Source organism: Phoenix dactylifera, chromosome 5 (assembly GCF_051530095.1).
Source record: "Phoenix dactylifera cultivar Ajwa chromosome 5, Ajwa_hap1_PhDact_Kaust_v1.1, whole genome shotgun sequence".
NCBI classification, from domain to species: Eukaryota; Viridiplantae; Streptophyta; class Magnoliopsida; order Arecales; family Arecaceae; genus Phoenix; species Phoenix dactylifera.
Genome location: NC_143194.1, coordinates 24,261,187 through 24,284,251, shown reverse-complemented (window position 1 = coordinate 24,284,251; position 23,065 = coordinate 24,261,187). Strand labels below are relative to the sequence as shown.

Below are 23,065 nucleotides of genomic sequence, written 5' to 3'. Positions count from 1 at the left end.
GCATATTCTATTTTTAGTAGCCCTTATCATATATTTATTAATCATATAAAATATATTATAATAAAATATCAATATATTTATCAATATATTAATTATTATATATATTCTATAAAAATATATTTATTACTTCTATAAATTATTAATCTTATAAAAATATGTTATTTTTCATTATATAATTAATATTTTTATTTATACTTATAATAGATTTTTTAATACTAATAATTATTTTGATTAGAAAAATAAGGTAAATAGGAGTAATATGTTAAATATTTTTATTATATAAATATAAAATATAATAATATATTTCGACTATAATTTAAAATTATCCTTCGATAATAATAGGATAATATTATAATTAGTAATATATTATAATATTATATATATACATAATATCATTAATATAATATATAATATCAACATAATATTATATATATATATATAATATATTGATGGATATTGATATATCAATTTTTCTGCTAAATTGAGGGTATTTTTGTCTTTAATTTTCAACCCAGGATCACTAATCTGGGATGATCTTGGATTTCCGATCTCAAGGGCAGGTATTCCATCACCGAGTTGGACGGTGATTTGAGGAGTGGAGGTGATTTAGGATCACCGCCACGTAGAATCACCGTGGTGCAACCAAATGCGGTGATCTCATCACTTCCATCCACATCATTCTTGATTCTGGGATGATCACCCCATACCAAACGCCTCGTAAAGGTGTGCATCTTATAGAGAAAATTAAAAGCCCCCATCACTATGCAAAGCTGAAGTCTCGATAGGACCGGTGCTTCCGCAAGAAAGGTGTAATTGATCTGTCTTCTATCAAGATAATGCATAAAATGAAAACAAAGAGATAACTGGATCAAATATATCAACTTGCATTCCTTGAAGATCTTGTCTACTTCATAAAAAGGTTATATTTATATAACTGCCTCCTCTTTCAGAAGAAACTCTTTGTCAACCAAAGAAATTTAGTTGCATGCGAAGAAAAGATGGTAGAATAATGCATGTAGAAGCATAGATTAACAAGGCGATTATATTTCGTATATTAGCAAACCTATGAAGAATCACTATAAAATATCATTTGATTATAAAATAAAAGATATTCTTGTGGGTCAGCAAATCATTCGAAATATGTCAAATCATTAATTATCAAACAAAAATATTATTATATTGATTTGTTATTGTATAAAAATATTATTATAATGATTGAATTTATACCAAATGATGATATAACTGCCGTAATCCCTTTTTTAAGATAGTGACTCTGCCATAATTCCTTCAATCCCTGAGCCTGTAAAACAAAATTTTGAACATGAGCACACGGAGAGCATGAATAACATTAACAATTTTAGCTTAAAAAAGATACAGTATCAACTTTCTCACATTTTATTCCTTCTTGCTCAACTGATCGCCACATCTAAACATTGAAAAATGTTCTTATCTTCGTCAATACTTATTGTAACAACATCTATTGGGATTTCAGATCCATCTGCTTAAATGCTTAGAAACAATACCGGTCGTAATGTCTCAAAGTCATATACTCCTATACTTTTCTCATCTCGTCTTTCTAAAAATATATTATCTCCGCCCATAACATTCGAATAAAAATATTAAATTGATATATTTTTTTCGTAAGAAAGGAATTAGGTTTAAATTGACATATTTGTGCCTACTAAAGTAATTTTTTTATATATATTTGCATCATGCCAGCCAACAATCAACACAGCATCCTCATCAAAAATTGGGAACATCAAGCCTCCTTGATCATTAAAGTCAATAAATTTCAAGTCCAGATGATTAATAAGTTATTATTTTTTGCATTGTATATACCAATCAATTTCATTGTGTTGATATATATCCTGATGTTTTACATTGAATATTTCCAAGTCATACTAAACATAAATATGTACCATCATCATTTGGATTAAACGTGAGGGAGAATAGGTGATAATGAAAGAAGAGAAGAAAAAATAAACATAAATAAACATTGAAGAGCAAAGACAAGGAAAGAACAAAGCATGAGAGCTGGATATGAGTAAGGATACAAAGAACAGAAGTAGTAAAAGTTATTTAAAACTAAAGAGAACGCCACTATTTTTTGGATGTAAGAAAAATTAGAGAAATCATAGAAGAAACAGAATATGGATAAAACATAAAAAAGAAGGAAAGCAAATGAAGCCTCATCAAAGAAAAAAGGGGACGACGATAAAGAGGAAGAGACTAAAAACTACTAGATACTAGTGTCTTGTCTAAAGAGACTTTCATAGGTCTATTATTGCAACTCTCGTATCATCCATCGTTCCAAGTGAACGAAAACAATCATAAAAAACCCTAAACTAAAGCATGATCAATACCATGTTTATGGAAATACAGGGAAAACAATAACAAAAGTGACACAAGGCCTACAAATAATAGATTTTTTGCTTGAATCATATTCACAAGCAACTTTGAGGCACAACGTTATGGTCACTACACCATTAGGATATGTCCCATGCCATCCGTACCTAGTAAAAGAATTATCAAGCTGCTCTAGTTTTCTATGCTACGATGATCACTTAAATTTGTAAGAAGGTGACTAGAGCAACTCAATCTTATCCCACCATTAGGTAGGATGGCATGAGACGCACCCTAAGGGTATTGAGAACGTAGGTTGATGCCATGGGCTAGGTGGTCACCATGGGAGCTAATATCACCAATACTACCCTTTTATAGGCACTTTGGATATCTTTAAACAGCTGATAATATTATACCAAAATCTTCTATAAAATACACAGAAGATATCCAAGAGCATTCTCATGCATGCATGGTTGCAAAATAGATTTGCTTTAGATATGCCTATTAAGTGACTGTATCTCGAGCATATATATTGTAATAGAAATGGAACCAAATATAGGTCTAAGGGCTAAAATCTTAGTGCATGAATCAGGATAAACTCACATTAGCATTTAATTGAAGATATGGAAGATGGTACAGAGCATGTTCATGCATTTGAAGGTAGAAGTTTCTAGATTCTTATAGATATATGTCAATTAAATAACTTTATCCCAAGTATGTAAACTAACTAGCAACAGAAACCAATTTTTCAGCAGGTATAGTGGCCATAATCCTAGTGAATGCATCGATCTATGTAAAAAATTTGCATCTCTACAAAACAGTAACAAATTTGTGCAATATTATAACCTAACCATATGGAAATGCAAAGCCATATAATAAGGGGATTACTTTTTCCTTCTTGTTTCAAGAAATGTAATCATATATTGACCTGCAGCAGGTGCTCCTATCAAAATTTACAGTATTTTGTAGCCATTTCTTGTCTAAATTTCTGTTAAGTACTGTCGGATAATGAAAAGAAAAATGGCAGTGGCAATACCAACTCCACAAAAATAAAGTAATTAGTAAATATATCAAAATTAGAGAATAATATGAGTGCTACCAACAAATAGTTGTATTATTAACGTGCTAGTATTATTTTCAATTTAGATATGGTGCAAACAAAATTTAAAAGGAAAAAAAGATTTGTTTATACTTTTAGAGAGAATATAAGGAGTGAGCAGCATGGGTGCATGCAATCTTTATATTTAGTTCTTGCATTTTTTGAAAGAAATATCTATATAATTCGAATAGAAGCAAGAATATCAAATTCTACAATTACCAAGAATATCTAACTTGGAAAGCGAAGAAGATTATTTACTCTTCCTAAAATTAATTTGATAATCAAAATATCAACTTATCATATTTTAGGATCTAGATTTTTTTTCTTTCAATTTTGCCCTTTTGAACAATTTCTTTTATTGCATTTTTTTCCTTAAGAAAGATGGGTAACAAAGTTTTTTCAGAGAAGGAGACAATACCGAAAAATATTGAGGGTACTAGAGGCCTAATTAATGCCCACTAACTTATCTAAAAGTTTATATGAAACTATCTTTATTGATTATCTTGCATATTTGCATTGGTACAATTTTAACACATCAAGTGTTATAATAATAACACATATAATATGTTAATAGCTATAAATCAAATTCTATTTCAAAATATGAATTGATATGAGGTCAATTGTCCTTACAAGGCCAGAGGTTAGGTATTGAATTTCAATATTAAGGAAAACATGATTACCAAAAAGAAAAAGAAAGGAAAAAATTAAAGGGCAAGTATAAGTAATAAGGGGTTTTTCTTAAAAAGGTAATCTAGATGAAAATTATTTAGTTTAAAAAAGGTTTTCTAAATCCTTAAATATGCTTTGTACATGCATCATGAATGCAATCTATAAATCCATTATCAAACATACCCACTTGATGTAACTATAATTCTATTACATTGATCAACTATTCTATTATGATTGGGTTTATGTAGTGACTTACCAAGTGTAAGGCCTTTGCTTGCACCAAGAATACTATCTTGTGAGATTTATCAGTTAAGATCCCATCTTGGATCCAAGAGGAGATTATGGTTGTTGGGGAAACCAAGGACATTGGTTGCTACTAGCATGGGGGTGTTCTGTCCGGGCTTTCCTACGGTATCTAATAACCTTACTTCTGCTCACCGCTGAATGACCATGGATTAAGTTCAAATTGAGACCAAATCTGATTACTGTCAAAACTAAAGTATATGTTGGCAGTGCAAACTTTGCCCTTACCGAGAAGAAGAATGGAGAGAGCAAAGGATTGTTGCAAGATTAAAAGAGTCCAATCCGATGTGATAATAGTAGTACAGCCAATTTGAGACAGTGACCTGGCCAGATGAAGAAGATCGCATAAGGTTCAATGACACCGTGGTCAACTAAGTTCATTTGGTAGTGGTGGCACAACTAATTATTTTCAATTGGAGGTCCGATCAATGATGGTTATAAGTCCTAATATAATATAATTTAATTAGAATAAAGGATAGAAATAGAAGAGGAATGTGGTAGATCTATGTTGATAGTAGCATGGTCAGCGAAATTCAATTGATAGCAATAACATGGGTATTGACTCAATTAGAGATTCCATCGATGGCAGTATTAATACAAGAGGCAGTAGGGTAGATCTGAATGAAATGGATGGAGAGAAAGAGAGAAAGGATGGATGAGATCGATATGAAAACTCAAGTTATTTTCATGGTTTATTTCTACTTGTATAAAATAAACTCATGGGGTTGGAGGAAGGATAGGTGACCCCACCTCTATTTATACTCGACACTTACTTTCCATAGTTGTCGTTTCTTACACTTATTTTTTTCCTCTATTTATACTCCGTCCTCAATTTCTATCCCACTCATGCTTTCCATAGTAGTCATTTCTTGCATGCAGTGCCTTATTTTTTTTACCAAATGGCATTGGAAATCTTAGTAGATCCTAATATTCTTCTCATTTACATCGCAGTAGGATAATTAATTAATTTTAGAGACAAGCGTAGATAATTTTCAATAATTCGTTAAAAATTGGTGATAGTTTTAAGACCCATACAATAATAGTTATTTTTTTGCTAAGTTTTTGTTTTTAAAAATAATGATTAAGACAATGAAGGGAGTTCTGATTAATTTATATTCCTCTTAAAAAATATCATTGGTTTAATTGATTATGGTTAGTTGGTCAATCAAGACTAATGACTGCAATTATTAATTATAATTAATTAGATATGATGAATAAGTCATGATTAATTTGATTAATTATTTTATTTATTTTGAGATTGTGACTGTCTATCAAATGCTAATTGCTCTTAAAAGCTAACATCCATTGCCCTCATGGAATAATAGTTGTTATAATTTTTGAACGTTCTTAACACTTAACACCCATAGTTGAGCTAGTTGATCCATGCTTGTATAATACTAATCCATGCATTGCACTGCATCTTTACTATCAAATCAAATTTTTTACTTATAGGTAGAATCTTTGTCCATATTTCATCTATAACATTGATGACAATGCAGAAGCTATATGAATTTTCATACCTAAAAGATCTCATTGCTAGGAAATCATCTTTTTTGTGCCATGCATTGTAGTTTACACCATGTAATGAGGTTTTAGTCTATTTAGGGCACAGAATTGCTACAAACTCCACATATATCAAGTATAAGGGTCAAATGAATTTCTTTTTTTGTTGGAAAGAGGCCATATGAATTTCATGCTATCACTCTTTTAGAAAATTAACATATTTGGGCGAAAATCAAGATTACCTTGCATTAGCAATGTGCAAAGTGTGGAGGCTGATGGAACATTCTAGGTTAAGGTTTAGTGTAAAAATTTTAGAATTTTACACCACAAATAAGCTGATTTTGATTGTATTAGGTGTTGAGAAAAGGATACTGCTCTAATATAAGCCTTGGCTGATATCCAACCTTGCACAACATGCAAGAGTTCCAACCTATGATTGTGCATCAATCTTAAACTAATTATATATTAAATTAAAGCTTTATATGCATCTTGCATGCCAAATACTGTGATACTAACCGATAAGTTCTACCAAGGGATGGGTAGTTGTTTTGAGTCTGTCTAGTTAGATTTTGAGGCTAAAAGCCATAAGACTCTGGTAGCAAATATTAATAATTATGTTGATCTCGATAGTCTTCAATTCCACATATAAGAGCGGGAAAGAGAAAGAGAGTGATTACCATATAATTATCATAATTTTATCATAAAAATTCAGTGTATATAATCTTATAATATTTGTAAACCTTTTTTAGAGCTCGTCATTGATAGTTCCTATATGGTACTTTGATTAAACAATCTTGATAAAACTCAAAATAGTAAAATATTTTAAAAGTTTCTTCTTTTTTTTCTTTCTTTTTGCCTTTAGCCTACAAGAAATTTTACAAGCCAACACAAAATCGTTGTATTAAGGATGTAACCATAAAAATCAAACTGTGTATTTAAAAAGGATATTTTTCATGTTTTATATAGGGATCATGAAGAGATTATGTTGTTGTTGTGTAGAAATACAAATTTTGGTTTTAATATAGTACGAACTATAGAGGATCTCATTAACTTTTACTTTTCTGCCTAATTCAATGAGCATAGAATGGCCCTATGGCCATTGTGCAGAATTGTAAAATTTGGAAATTAATTAGCCACAGAAGGACATACTATAAAAAAATAGGTTTTGTGATCACTATATTGAAATACAAAATTTATTGCTGTTATAATTAAAGGTTCTCATCGTTAAGTTTCATTTTCCATTTTTTGTACATTGATTATAGAATTATTTTGTGGTTACTATCAGAAAATTTTCACTTATCCTTAAATTGAATATTCCATGTTTCATATAGTGACCATATAATAATTTTGTGGTTACTATATGGAAATGTAAATTATAATATAAGAAATGAACTTTTGAGAAACTTATTAAATTTTATTAGTTAAATTGAATATTCCATGTTTCACATGGTGACCAAATAATAATCTTGTGGTTACTATATGGAAATGTGAACTATAATATAAGAAATGAACTTTTAATGAACTTATTAAATTTTGATTTTTTAGTACTTCATATAGTATAAAATTCGATCCTTATTATGATGAAATAAATCATTGAGCAACCTATTATCAAATTTTCATTTTATGCAATTCAAAATAGTGATTAAAGAATAGTGTTGTGGCCAATGAATATTAATCAGAATAAGGATCTTAATATGGAAATGGAAATTTGAATCTTAATATAGCCGATAAATCATGGAGGGGTTTATCTCATGTCTCATATAGTTACCATAGAACTAAAGTATACGGAAATACAAAATTATGATTTTATTATTAACAAGGTACTTGTCATTAAATTTTTCTTTTTATGTTCCATATGGTGGCAATAAAACTATTATGTAGTCACTATATGCAAATGCTTTAAATATTAACCAATTTGATGACATGGATTACAATAAATTATAATTTTTGATAATATTTCTTCCTTCATGCACGAGCACATGCATTTTTCTTTCTACTTTATATAAATTTTACGGCGCATAATATATTACCTTTGAAGGATCCAAAATTGTAAGGTAAAAATCATACCTTATCTGAACCATCTTTAGAAAAAACTAAGACCTAGATCTTACTCAATTCGCACTGCACCAAGAAGCTAAAACTTGAATTTGGACTAGACCAAAATTCTTTTAAGTGTGCGGATTACACTGCAGAGTGCTGTGCAGTACTTGATGGACGCTATTAAGAGATGGGCAGCCATCAAGTGATGAGTAGCCATCACCCATCAGCAATGATGCAGCTATATATAGCATGTAAGGTTGTTTCATTTGATAACCATCGATCTCTTGATGGTGGCCATCAAGCACTATATTGCATTATAGGGTGTAATCAGTGCCACGGAGGATCCATGCTCTTCGGACTAGGTTAACTGGCTCCACAACCCGACCCAATGGAGCTTGTAAGCGACCGAACCTATCCGCGTTTTGAACCTGGGAACGGGTCTGGTCCAATTCAGCCGCGCTTTCACATCTCACAAGTTGTACGACCCACGACCACCTTCTGTAGTCCACTGCACCTCTTCGTTCTCTTTTTAGCCCCACGATCTCCACTCTCCAGGCTTCAGCCGCTGTCAGGAGCGAGAGGGAAGCGATGGAGGGAGAGGAGGAAGCGAAGAAGACGAAGGAGGAGGTGGAGGCGGAGATATCGCGGGCGATGCGCGCTCGCGTGAGGGATTTCAAGGAGCAGGCCGAGTGAGTATCCAAACCCTTCCTTACTTTCTTCCCCCTCTTCTTTTCTTCGGGCTATTTTTATCATCTCTCTTTTAGGGTTTTTGGAGAATAGCAAGGGTTTAGGAGATCTTCATTTTATCTATTTTTTGGGTTTTTTTTTATGGTGGAGAAGGATTGGGGTCTAATTCGCACTCCACAAGAGGGGAAGACGAGGAAAGATCGGGGTTTTCTTGCAATTTTTGGTATGTATCTTAAGGATTTAGGGTTTTTTTCCGGTATCTTGTGGGTAGGATGTATTGATTGGCTGAGAGGGTCTGCCTGGTGCCACTTTGGAAATTTCCGGGTTTACTATGTGAGATGAATAATGCCAAGGAAGTTGGCGATAGTAGGTTTGTTCTTTTGTGCTATGTCAGCTTATTGTTGAGATTTATGTTTTTTTTTGCCGTTTCTTTTATTTAAATATTTATACAAATCTTTCTCTGCATAAGAATTAGGGAAGGAATTTATTTACTACCGCTGTTAGATGGAATGTAATTACCATCAGAAACAGTTGCAACTGATAAATATTCGACAAAACAAATTGAATTGTGCAGCGGAAATATTGATCTTAAGGTCTTTAAGCTGCGGTCATTGTCCTTGAGTTCTGACAGATTCAGCTTAGTTTATTAGGCTCAAAAAGGATTACTTTCTTTATAAGTTTTACTGGGTTGGACAATGCCATATTGTTAGGCTTGTTTTTTAATGCAATCCTCAAGTTCATTTGTTAAAAAAGAATTGTTCTCTTCTAAAAGGTCTTAAAATGAACGAATTCTAGTCAATTTTCTGAATTTCACAAAAAACAAAATATCTCCTTTTTTTTTAAAAAAAAGGTCAACGTACATCCTGATAACAAGGGGATTTATTTCATATTTTAAGAGTCTTGAAGTCAACGAGAGATAAAAGAGGTTTTCTTATGGAAGGAAATGCTATAGGATTGGAATACTTTTGCAGGAGTCTTGAAGTGTGCATTAGCAGGAGGATGAATGCAGCATTCCATGGCGTAAGTCAACTAGGTGAATACAGCAAGGTATCTTCGAATTTTAGGAGGAAGCAGGAAATAGTGATACAGAATTAGAAACATATATGGTTCAATCTCAAGGCATCATGGAGGTGAAATTTAGCATGCAACAACAGAAGGTTGATTACTTTATTAGGAAAAATTCATGAGGAATCAGTACATGAAAACAACTGTTGCATTAGAGGAGTCATCAAAATAGCTTAATTATTTTAAAAGCATAGGGATCTGCATGTAAAAGTTTGATGGTCAATTTACTGAGAAGCAATTCTGCAGGAAAACAAGTTCCTCTTGAGTTATAAGGTTAGGGGCAGGATGGTGGTAGGAGAAGATAGCCAGAGATTTGTTGACTCATTGAGTAATAGCTGCCAAAGCTAAGGGTTATGACTCTGGATTTCACTTCCATTGTCTGAAGAGAATCATGACAAGTCATGTTCAAATTCTAATGATAATGTGCCACTTGAAGACTAAATTTGTTAAGAGTGGGGGCCAGGTTGCCACAGTGGTAGATGTGACTGATTAAGATGTCTATTATTAGGTGCATTGTTATTAGTTTATTTTATTGATGAATCTTCATGCTGTTAGCATCATCTTTGATACCATTCTAGGGAAAACTTCAAGAATTATTTGACTACAAATTTTCAGATTAACTGAAGTTTAGATCGTCTGTATCTGTAATTTTCAGCAATCCAACAATTATCCATATGGTTGGCTGTTTTATGTCACATTGGTCATGCCTTGTGTCTCCAATATGGTGTTCCTGAACTATTTGATTCTCGATTTTAATGGTCTGTAATATTATCCGCAAGTCCTTGATGGATTACATTGAGCGGGGCTTGACAGTGAGGGAATAGTTATTTACACAGATATTTACTTTACAAAGATTGTTTTACCAATACAGTGGGCTTACAACAAAATAAAAAAAAAATAGTTTTAATCTCTGATGCCACTGTTGCTATTATTTCTATTTCTGTTGTTAATAGGCAATCACCTACATGTTTTTCTTATTAATATTAATATCCTTGAATTATTTGGTTTATATGTCAATCTATTCTTTGGAATTCCACATACTCCATACACTCATATTTGCAGCTCAAATTGATCATGAAGTTCACTGTTTTTTTCCTTACCTTATGGTGTACACGTAGATGTTTAACACACAGTGTATAGAGGCTGTAAGGTTTGTAATACTTTTCTTGTTGTAGCTCCTTGACTCTTGAAGGTGTTAGACGAGCACTGGAGAAGGATTTAAGGATGAAGACATTATCACTGGATGTCCATAAGAGGTTTATAAAACAATGTTTGGAAGAGGTACTGCCATCACTCAAAAAACCTCGACTTAACCATACAGTAGGGTTTCAATCAGCTCTTCTTGTATTGGGGTACATTCATTAGTTTGCTTCCATTGTTACTTTATATGATTGGATTTCTCTCTTGGCTCTGTTTAGTGACTTCTAAGATGGCTTGCTTGTTGTTTCTGTATTTGTTAAACAATTGCTTTATATGCGATCATTTAACTTTTATCAGTACTCGTGTAGCAACCAACTCCTACAAAGCGAATCTATAGTAATTTTTAAAGTTGAACTATGTTAAAGTTGTACTCGTATAGCAACCAACTCTTGGCTCTTTTTTTAAACTATCTTATTATTAGTTTTCTTCACTCAATATCAAATCAATGCTTAGCAATCTCCCTTTTAATATATTTATTTTGACACATCAATTTTATTTACTGTTGAACTTGCTATTGGATTTCATTTTTTCTCATCATTCCGTGTTCCATACAACCCATCTATTTCAGAAATTTATTTTGCAACCTCCACATGTGTAGGCACAATGCAATTTACTAGTCGAATCAAAGAATACTAAGTTCTTTCGTATAACAATAGTTTGTAGAACAAGAACTTGTCTAAAATCTAAATAAAGAGATTGGATTGGATTCTGTTTTTTAGAAAGCGAAGTGATTTACAACTAAATGCTTCACAAGAGTCTTTTCATGAAAAAAGAAAAGAAGATCAAAGCACAGTGACTTGGAAGAAGAGGTTCAAGATGCAATTTATGCTTGGAAGAAAGATGCCCTCGATCTTGATGGATTCCCCTTGCTTTTTTTGTCAAATATACAAGAACAATATTAGTAGGGGGTTTTCCAGAAAGTCTTTTGAACTTTAATGAAAACCTATAAGGGATACAGATTTAATTTTTATTTTGGAGTGATGTAATGATTCTAAAGGATTTTAGATCTAGCAATCTATTGGATAACATGAAGAAAATATGAATAAAGCTTTGTCTTATGGGAGAAAGTAAATGCTGAGAAGTTTAAGATGGGTAGGCAGGCATAAGGGATCGCATAGTTCTATTTTGATGGATGATAGCTTTGTATGGAATGTCACTCTTCTGAACTTAAAAAAAATTCTCTTCTCACTATTCTGTTTTGAATATGTATTTATATTTGGTTTAGAAGTCAAGGTTCAGAGCACATTGATCGGGATTGATGAATGAGAACCAAGTTTGTTTAGGAGCTTATCATTAGGTATGACGAGAAAGAGTTGCCAGTTTGATATATAGGCCTCTAAAACATCAGTAGTATTAGGTCATATGATGGGATACTCTGTGAGGAGACTTATGTGTTGGAACCATGGAAGGTCATTACTTGTATTGTTGGTCAGACTACATTGTCTTTTGTTGGTTGGATTAGATTGGATCAGGTGATTCTGATTTTATTTGGGTTGCCTTGTCCCATCATCTCAGTGAACAAGTAGAGGCGACGAAGAAGAGGGAGAAGAGAAAGAAGTGGAAAAGTGTCTCGTAGGCCCCTCCTCTCAAATCTGGTCAACATTGCCTTTCCTTTGCAGATTTGATGACAAGAGATCTGGTGAACAATGCCCACGTGCTCCCCTAATATGGCAATGGGGCATCTCTTCCTTTGCGGATTTGGCTGGGCTTACCCTTTTCTTGCAGATTTGGTTGGTATCCTGCTCCTCCTAGATTCAAAGAAGGTGAAGAAGAAGAGCAAGCTCCTATTTCTTTCTTTCCAAATATAGCTATGGCTTCCTTGGATAACAAAAACACCCTGGGAAGGTAAGGCATGAGAGAGGAGAGAGCCAAATAGGATTCCGTCGGGTTTATAACAGTGTTTTTTTCCCTTTCTGATTTGGCCAGGTTGAAGAGCCATGATTTGGATGATTCAAATGGTCAAAATACATAGGTCAGTGTAAATCTGGACTTTAATTGGATCAAATTTATAATAACTAACAATTGACAGGTCGGACGAGTCAACTTGGACTAGTTGATTGGGTTTGAAAGTATCAGTCACACTATGCCTTGATTGTCATTAGGCCCGTAGTTTTCACCATTGACTATTCCTTGATAGTGAGTGCTTCATCATGCCTTGTCGATTATAGGACCAAGTATGAACTTCAATTTTTTAAGAGATGTGTCGCACTATCGTGTGATTTTTAGCAATTTATTGAAGTCTATTGAGGAAGTTTCACCATAATTAATTTTCCAAAAAAATTTAGACCATGCTTTAAGCTTATTACTTAGCTATGTCAAGTGCTAGTTTCAACCAGATGGTGTTCCTTAATCATATTTATATGCAAACCCATTACTTATGTCAAACTAATAGGATAGCTTGTAATCTTGTTCAACTTTTTTTTAAAGAATTAATGCATTATAAAATGGGACACATTCACCCTGCAATCTTTCTACCTTCTGTTCTATAATCTGATAATAGAGTCATTTGTTATTGACTTTTCTCCTTGGCTAGAACTTATCGTTGTTCGTTTTGCATGCAAATTGTGACTTTCTACTCCTATGATCAGGGCTATAATGTTAGCATTAATTACCATGTTGAATAATAACTAAGAATGTAAATCTTCTCAATTTATTTATTAAGATTGTGTACTTTTGTCGTTCCCTTTCTCTTCTTTGTGGTGTGCTTTTTTGCCAGAATCTGCTTTGGAATTTTCCCTGAATCTGGAATCAACTCTTATTTTCTAAGTAGTTCCTTACTGAAAATGTATCTAAAATATCCACTTCCCCACACCTACACCCACACCCGCACCTGCACCCACTCACACACCTCCCAACTTTGGCAACCAAGATTTTTGTGGCTTTGCCACCAAGACATGCCACAGAAGCCACTTTGCCCTTTTGCTGCTTTAGCTTTAGTGTACCATGTTGAAATTGACTGGATTTTTGTACTGCTTGTTTTTGTAGCTTCAGATGAACTATGTTTTGTTGATTTCCTTTAGGTATTTTTCCTAACCTGGAAACTTAGCACATTGATAATTTTTAATGCTCATTGCAAGCAGCACTTTTATGGTGCTGATGATGAGGATGCATCCAAAAGCTCGGGGAAAGTCAGAACAGAACTTGCTCAAACAGTGAAAGAAGAGAAGTCAGGTCAACCTGAAGATCTTCAGTCAACAATAGAACAAAAAAATAACAGTTCCAGCCCTGCTGAAGAAACAGAAGGATCTGCTTTGTTTGGAAAGAAATCAACTGATCGTGAGACTGAAAATAGCCAACGTGACAGTGATTTAAATGAAGACACAATCAAGGAGGCAATAAAAAAGAAGGCTTCCTATTTTAGAGCTAATTCTGAGTATGTTCACTTATTCAACATGTTAATATATTTTCACCTCTAAATTCACAATAATTGCAAGCAAGATTGTCCCGTATGTCAGCCAACTATTAACTATTGGCTTGCGTTACATTCAACCGTGTGTTTTCTCAGATATTGATGGAAAACATCATGCCGTCTGTTTGTAAATCTCTTTATGGCTTTCAAGCACATGATTTTTTTTTTAATATCACAAAACTCAGGCATATTACTTTACAACAAGTTCGTCGATTGCTGGAGGAAGATCTTAAACTTGCAAAGAAAACTTTGGATGCTTACAAAAGTTTTATCAGCAAAGAACTAGATATGGTAAGGCTTACATTTAATGTAACTAGTTAACTACAAAAGCATTTTTGCTATCAGGCTGACTATTTCTGGAATCAGATAAAACATGGTTGTTTTTCGATCTTTTTAAATCAGGTCCTGCAATCACCTGAAATTCTTAAACCTGCAAATGGGGTTAAGAAGAAACCTAAGAAAGCTTCTCCAAATGTGGATGAGAGAAAGCTGAGCAAAGTCTCTAAAAAAGCCCACAGGAAATCAGATTCGTCAGATGGCAACAATATCCTCAGCGAGGATTATGAAGTTGATGAAGAAATAAGACCAAAAAAGAGGACAGTTGAAAAAATTAAAGCTACCTCAAAAAATCCGAAAAGGCAGAAAAAATCTACGGAAGATAATAAATCACCCAGTTCTAAGGAGAGAAAGCCTGTGGAAGCAGACTTAGACAAGAGTTCTGAAGATGAGGGTGCAAACAGCTCTGAGGATGGCGATTCTCATTCATCTGCTGAAGAGGAAGTCAAGGTTTTACCATTCATATTATTTCTTCAAGAAAATTATGGTTTAATAGGTAACTTATTATGTTCATTTTTTCAAAATGCAGAAGAAACAAGAGAAGCCAGCTCAAGTGTATGGAAAACGAGTAGAGCACCTCAAATCAATAATCAAATCCTGCGGGATGAGGTAATTTGCACTACTCTGACCAGCTATTCTATTTGTTATGCACGAACAAGTATAATTAACTTTATATATTTTTTGAAATAGCATTCCTCCAACAGTTTATAGGAGGGCCAAACAGGCTCCTGAAAGCAAACGTGAAGCCTTCTTAATAAAAGAGCTGGAGGAGATTCTTTCAAAGGAAGGGCTATCAACTAATCCTTCCGAAAAAGGTGAATGTTTATTACTGATTGTGACTGCTACATTTAGGCATATGCAGATCTTGATATTGCTCATGCTATGTTTATGTTGATTTTAGCATCTGTTTTATTTTGTTGTTTGAATAGTTTATTGCACTACCTTGGGAACATTTTGAAATAAGTTGAGTGATAGTAAAGACACATCATACAAACATAGCAGGAATCAGTGCCTAAATACAAATTGACTTTTAGAGTACGGGAAAAAATACATTGATTTCCTTGGTGATGATTTTTAGACTTTGGAATCTTTTGCTAGAAAATTTAAATTTGCCACCTAATTTTTGATTTTAATTCTGCAAACTTCATATTCAAATAATTTTATGCTGACCAGATATGTATTTATAAAGAGACTTACATAATCACTCAGGATCTTATTAAACATATATATACATATTGTTACAATCTAAATATGCATATTTTTGTAATCTGTTATAATCTATATGTTTGATGGGATATGATTTACTGATTATGTCTATTAAAAAGTTCCGCCAAGAGGTGTATAATCTATGTCAACTGCAAATAAGAATTTTCTTGAACAGGTCGTTTATAGAAACTTTGCCGGTGTGGTTGCTTCAGCAAATCCAACTTAATGTGCAATCTCATATGCCTGAGTATTGTAAATGCGTTTTCATATAGGTCATATTTTAAATTGAGGGTTTGGGGGTTGATCAGCATGGCGACAATGAGAAGTCCTAGATAGATTTTGCTGTATCATGTGATTTTCAATAGTTGCCTAGATAGCAAGATTCGCCGTACCGGTGCATACCGCCTTATACGAGGCATACGTTAATGTACCTATACCAAACTGAGACTCAGTATGAGGGCATGCCTAGTCTCGGTCCGCCGAACCTACCCCGTATTAAGCATACCGACATTGTACCAGCATGGTACCGGTATGGGGTCCGGTATCGAGACGACGAACCTTGCTAGGTAGCCTGGTGATATAATAATAAATTTTCTTCCATGCTCTCTCTCTTTAAGGTCTTTTCTTCTCCTTCTAATCTTATTTGTCTATGACTTTCAAATATCTATCTAGACTTTCAAACTATCAATTAACCCAGCCACTTTAATCACCAGTAACCCTTCACTCCCTAATCAATATCTATTTATATTAGTTTAGCTTTCATAATTTAAACTTGCTGGATCTTGAGACTGCTGCATTATTCAGCAAATCTGAAAATTTCTCGGAAACCCCTAAAATTCCAAATCAAACTCGAGATAGAAGTTATTAAAAAATATCAAATTTCTGTAGTTCAATTTACACCTAATGTAAAAAAAAACTGAAGCATTCTAACAAGTTGATCCTTAACTGCTTGCTATCTCAAATATAGCAACGGTTCATCCTCATCCTGGATCTTCGCACATCATTTTGGGTATCTAAGCTTCATCTCTTCGATAGTCCTTCATCTATTTCTTTATGCAGTGGCCTAACAATCCTTTCTTGTTGGTTTTATTCCTATTTTTATTTAGTGAAGATTTTAAAACCAATCCCGTCATTTTTCATCCAAAATAGCCAATTTATTCATTTAACCTTATTTCTTAGATCCATATGCTCTAAATTTCAAGCTTGCCTCTTCACCCCCAAATTCCACTCTTACAGATTATAATTACATACTCTTTGAAAATGCCAAACTGAACAGTGAGCCCCACCCTAGAAATCTACTAATTCTGCCATGCTACATTCTTAAAGTTGTATCTCATTATTAGAATACACCAGTACCTGTAAGTGCAAAAACATCATGACTTAGCGCAGATTCATGGCTTGATAGAGTGGGACAGGTGGGTAAGAAGATAGTGATTGCAGAAATATAAATGTTAAAGAAGCAGTTATTATCTTCCGCAGCAGGAAATGAATGTTTAGCATGAAGATTGCAAAGAAAACATGGTTCATGATGAGTGATCGTTGGGAACTTCTTCTGATCTTTTATTTGTAAAGAGGATTCATCTGATGGTGGAAAATATTTTATGACGAGATAATTGTCCATAAGATTTGTCATGGAAAAGTCAAATTGATGATGAGTTCAAAGTTGATTATGTTGTTGAAGAGTACTGTGATAGGATATTTGATATGTGGGTTTGACTTGGCTAAGTGCCTCAATGACCTGCCTGTAATTCTTAATGCTCTATAGTGCAGTAAACAATGCAGTCATATAACTCGAGACCTATTAATTTCGAATTGTTTGGTGTTTGCTGTCGTATATAAAGTGTCATAACCCATAAGGATTTAAAAACCATGCTTTAAATATGTAAGAGTTGCTACATATTTACTTGACTACTTCTGGTAGCATCTAACATCTATAACCACTATGTGAGGGTAGAGATTTTGTTGGAATTTTTAGGGTGCATTCTTTTTTAAAAAAAATATATTGAGAATTGATAATTCCTTTTTTTTTTCTTTATTATGTTCTCTCTCTCTCTCTTTTTTTTATTTGGGGGGGGGGGGGTGAATGCTGATCTAAATTATTTCTGAAGAAACCCAGCTTGATAAATTACTTAGTTTCAATCAGATTTCTCTTTAGCAAAGTCTAATCTTCCAAATTCTCCATTCCCTTTTGATAAGACCTTGTATACTTGGAACACACAGGAGGGAAAACCCACAATTCTATTACATCAAATGATCATATCCTTCATGTATATCCTCTAATAGAGTCTAATAGTGACAAAAGGCATAAATATAATGCAACATTTGCGTTCAGGGATTGCAGGCTTTGCCTACAGTGTATACCCTTGGATTGCGTTCTTAGATACAGAAATTTGTTGTGACATATATCTACATTTAAAGAGTGATCATAGAAGTCTGGAATGGGAGTTCAAAAAGAGAGTTTGACTCTGATGTAGCATTCATGAATGAGTTCTGGAAGAAATTTTAGTTCACAAGAACAGATCTTTGGTTATTGGTCTAGATAAAACTCAAGGCTGATGGTACATCTTTACAAGGTGCTGGACTGTGTTATTGCCCATTGTAGTAGTAACAAGTTGTAATAGAAACCTTATCATGAGATGGGATAAGCAGCTGCATAAAGCATTAAATATTTGATATATTTTTATAATAATTTAGAAGTGTAATTTCTCACTCTAATATATCCAAGTTTGTTACGGGGTGCTGCCTGGGAACCTAATCAGGATGCAGCTGCACAGCGTTGGTGTATGGTGCTTTCCAAGCCTTAAGGTGGGGTGGTTGCCCAGGTGCCTAGTTGCCTAATGCTGCTTTTTGTACCAGGCGGGTGCTTGGATCTAAATTTATTACACTTTAAATTTCAAACCATCTCTTCATATATTTGCTGTGAAGTGCTTTACTATTTAGTAACTTTCTTTATGTGTTTTGTCAATTATGCTACCATCTTTGTGGACATGTATAATGTATTCTTTATCTATGTGACTGTGATACATTCTTTAGTTTTATTTTCAGTTTTCTATAGTTTGTTTCCAAATATATCAATTGGTGCTAGATTATGTATTGTTGCTTAAAAGCTTTAGATATTTTTATATCATTTCAAAATAAATAATTATTATGGAAGAAAACTTAAGTAGATAAAGTAGACCAAAGATAAAGATAACGGCATAGTTTAAGTAGTCAATGATCTTACAGTTTATGAGTAAAATATTTTTTTAATGTGTTTTTTGTGAGCCATTATGCATGTGTACACACACTTATGCATACATACAGACATATTTGTGTTAATTTGCTCATACAAGGCTGTTATTCAGTTGTTTTAGTTTGAGGGATTTTTTAACTTGGATGCCCCTACCTCAGCTTTCTGCTTAGGCATTTGAGGGGCCAATGCTTCCTAGGATCACCTAGCTGTTTTGACAACCTTGATTATGTCTCATTGCAGTCTTCAACCGTATATTCTTCTTTCACAATTTAAAGTACTTACATGAAATAGCATATTCAGTAAATTTCAATTTTGTATATTATTTGTCAAAGTTATGTAGTACATTTTGTCACAAAACATCCACTATGTCATTAAAGCAGTTTAAACAATTTTGATAATCATTTTCCTGTTTTAGTATCATTTCTATATATTCTCTTTTTTTGTTTTTTAGAATATGATTTGTTTTTCTCAAGGTTTCTAGTTTGGTTTCAGTACCATACTAGTACCATACTGATATAGTGTCGGTATGGTTTTGTTCGTGGTACTGACACTCGGTGGGCCCTTTATACCGAGTATCGGTTTGCTGCCAACTTGGTATGATACGCTCAATATGGGACGGTATAGTTTGGTATGTTAAAACATGGTTTGGAACTTGAGTCAACCTATTTTGGTTTGATTTGATTCATCTTGAGAGAGATCTTTAACTATATCATTAATATTGGGACAAGAGATGATCGATGGATGCAAATCATGATAAAGTTATGATTTTAGATGGCCTATTTCCTTTATTGGGTTCTTTCCTGGATTCTCAACGAATTACATAGTTCTCCTTGATGTAATTATACGAATTTATACATGTTAGAAGAAATTAGAAACTACCCATGATGTGAAAAATAATTATTTTTTTTATTTTTATTTTTATGTTGGCACCTATCCCTGGTTAAATTTTCTTTGGTCAGATGGGCTGTGGGGTCAGTTTCAATTTCTTTAGTTAGCGCTAATAAGAAATAACATGTTTATTTGTTACACTCAGACATTAAAGCAGTTAGAAAAAGAAAAGAAAGAGCAAAAGAGCTTGAAGGCATCGACTTGAGCAACATAATGTCAAGTTCTCGTCGAAGAAGTACATCCAGTTACATACCTCGACCAAAGCCTAAAATAGAAGTCGAAAGTGATGAAGATGAAGAAAATGAGGAAGGTGAGGAAGATGAGGATGATGAGGAAAATGAGGAAGATTCAGATGATGGTGATAATGTTGGAGGCGATTCAGGCGAAGGATCTGATGAAGGTATGCTTGCAAAATTCATGCATAACAGCCAGTTATGTATCTATTAATTTGAATTTTCCTCCAATATGGTATCCATCTGCGGCAGTATGTGACCGTGTGTATGTTTATATCATGTTTAGATCTCTAGGCAGGCCTGGGATATTAGAATAACTGGGAAATATCTGCTCAGATGTTGATTTTTTTTCTTTTGTTTCATATGATGGAACACAATGGATCATTTCAGAAAAATAACTAGCTGTTCCATGTCATATAGGTTATGGTACAGTGCTAGAATTTGCACAATTATCTACACCTCAATATAGTGCACCTTTCTTTCATCTAAGGAGTTTGTCGTTCATTCCAATTAAGTTGATATGTTTTGCCACTACTCATGTTGGGTCAAATTGCCATGTAAGACTTACCTTTGATCATATGCATCTGTATCTCACCTTTGTTCACACTGTAAATGCCTTTTTCTTTTTGGTGATCGGTTTGATTGTTTCTTATCAGAGATCTTTTAATTGTGGCCTTTGGACAGTTGAATTATGGCTTTATAATATTATCTAATACTTTTTTTTTTATAAAAAAAAACTCTTTTCTAGTAGGTAACGTTTCATTGTTTCCTTCATATCCATGGACGTGCAAGATCATTAATACCACACAATACAGATGTTTATGATAGTGATATTTTCACAGTTCTTATCTGAGAGTTTTGTGGATTCAAATATTCAAATAGATCATGTTTAGCCCCAGGATGGATAATGTCTTTATGGACCTTTGATGGTTTTCTTGGATTGAGACAGACAGGCAGTTAGGTGGTCAATCAATCTTCCAAACACACTGCCCATTAATGAAATGAATATCTAATATAAATAGTTCTCTTTGGCATCCATTCAGCTGATGCTGCTTGAGCAAGCATCTGGCGATCAATTTGTCATGCATGACCACCTTTACCACATCCCCCCTCCCTCTGCTGCTATTTTTTGCCATCATTAATAATGACAGAATTCTTGTTTGTGATCGTTTGACATTAAATATTTTTGTATTACAGCATGTCTCAGGTTGATGGCTCATTCTCTTGTGGGTTTCCATCAGAAACTTCATCGAATTTACCACTCTTGTATATCTTTAATTCTTTCATATTATTATTTTTTATGTTGGAAAATAGACTGATTCACAGTTACATGTTCCATTTTCTTGCAAGTTTACACTGTTAAAAAACTGATCTTGTTTTAGCAATTGAACACAGTTTGTCAAATGGTAATATTGGATAATTTTAAATATGAAGATGTTTTTTCATACAGCATGTTTATGGCACAGAGGGTTTTTATTTCGTACTTAATGAAGGACTAGCTGAACAGAATATTTTGCTTTTCTTTGCAGATGCTGAAGATGAAAGTGATTGAAGTGCTGCAACCTTGTCATATTCTTCACATGCTATTGCTCTAGTGAAGGACTGTATTGGAAACCATAGATCCCATCTGTTTCATCCTTTAGCTATGTAAATGTATATTTCTAGGGGGAATTGTGGTGTTGATTTATTAGAGCTGATATTTTATCTATGATCAATGAGTTGATTAGGTAAGCGACAATTCTTCAACTGAACTCGTGTCTGGTCAGCGTAGTCTACATTACAATTTTGTGTGGTTTAAGAGATTTTGGCTTTAAGGTTATTAGGATTCGTCAACAGAAAATACGGCAGGCATCTCCATCCATTTTATCTTGTGATTTTTGCAGCTTGGTATTGCTCAAAAATAAATTTCAAACTATGCTCTCTAATCTATGATCTTGTGGGGCAAGGCTGCATGCCTCCTTTTCCCTACTTTCAGGCTACTGCAACTGCACATTTGATAATGCTGTAGAAATGTAAGCGTGTATCGGCGCAGGACCTGACTTACTTGCTGAGAGATTTCATACAGAGTTCTAGATCTGCTGGGGCAGAAATTTTTATGGCATACTTGTCCTACTACATTTAGTTGGACAGGAATGCTGGTCTGAAAGGAGGTCGTCTCCGAGGATGGTGATGGATAGAGCGATACTACATACGACAAGGGCCATTGCGGCTGTCGTTGTGTTTTTTTCTAGGATGGCTAGAAATACTTGGGGTACTTTTCATGATGTTTCAAGGCCTCGGTTTGCTTTTATTTCTTGGGTATCTTTACCTTTTGGCTATTTCAAAGAAAATTTCGACGGCAGTAGATCAGTGGATGGTACGAGTGGAGGGGGTAGATTTGTGATCAGAGATCATCTTGGTAGGATGATAGCAGCAGGAGGGTGGTGCACGCCAGGACTTACAATAGTCGGGGTAGAGCTGCGGGCAGCCTGGGAGAGTATATCCTATGCGAGACAGGTACTTGGTGTTGAATCGGTATAATTCGAGAGACATTTATAGTGATCGATTGAATTCGAAGGGCGGATAGGTATGGTGATAGTGATCCTCTTATCCGAGAGACTCGAAGGATAGCTTAGATAATGGGCGATTTTCAGGCAATACACGTGTTCAGGGAGGCAAACACGGCAACAAACTGGGTCACCTTCTTTGTCGCTCGGCACTCCGAGGATTTTTTTTGGACATCCGCATAAGGCGTTCCTCCTCCTTTATATTTTTTACTTTTTCGTGATCTGGCAGGATGTACACATGTTATATGAAATGAGTAGCCGCTTTTACCAAAAAAAAAAAAAAAAAAAAAAAGTGGGTGGTTCCAT

The 23,065-nt window shown here is 33.9% G+C and overlaps 1 protein-coding gene across 3 annotated transcripts; it reads left to right on the top strand.

Annotated features, from left to right (window-relative positions):
• The first annotated feature begins 8,409 nt into the window (after positions 1-8,409).
• Positions 8,410-22,095, top strand: LOC103716017 (uncharacterized). Of its 3 annotated transcripts, XM_088721938.2 has the most exons (10): positions 8,410-8,646; positions 10,885-10,990; positions 13,990-14,282; positions 14,504-14,609; positions 14,721-15,104; positions 15,184-15,263; positions 15,345-15,469; positions 20,126-20,380; positions 21,411-21,479; positions 21,743-22,053. In XM_088721938.2, the coding sequence occupies exons 1-10, from the start codon at positions 8,546-8,548 to the stop codon at positions 21,763-21,765; spliced, it is 1,542 nt and encodes a 513-aa protein (XP_088578064.1). In that variant the 5' UTR covers positions 8,410-8,545; the 3' UTR covers positions 21,766-22,053. The 3 variants fall into 3 exon arrangements, with proteins under 3 accessions (XP_088578064.1, XP_088578065.1, XP_017700414.1); XM_088721939.2 differs by lacking the exon at positions 21,411-21,479 and having other exon boundaries at positions 21,743-22,095; XM_017844925.5 differs by lacking the exons at positions 20,126-20,380; positions 21,411-21,479; positions 21,743-22,053 and adding an exon at positions 18,620-18,768.
• Positions 22,096-23,065: the final 970 nt, after the last annotated feature.

Excerpts from the sequence above, each read along its gene's own strand:
- LOC103716017 (XM_088721938.2), top strand. The coding sequence starts at position 8,546 with ATGGAGGGAGAGGAGGAAGCGAAGAAGACGAAGGAGGAGGTGGAGGCG. Across the intron at positions 15,470-20,125 it reads AACTAATCCTTCCGAAAAAG|ACATTAAAGCAGTTAGAAAA; the intron begins GTGAATGTTTAT and ends TGTTACACTCAG. Across the intron at positions 20,381-21,410 it reads AGGCGAAGGATCTGATGAAG|CATGTCTCAGGTTGATGGCT; the intron begins GTATGCTTGCAA and ends TTTGTATTACAG.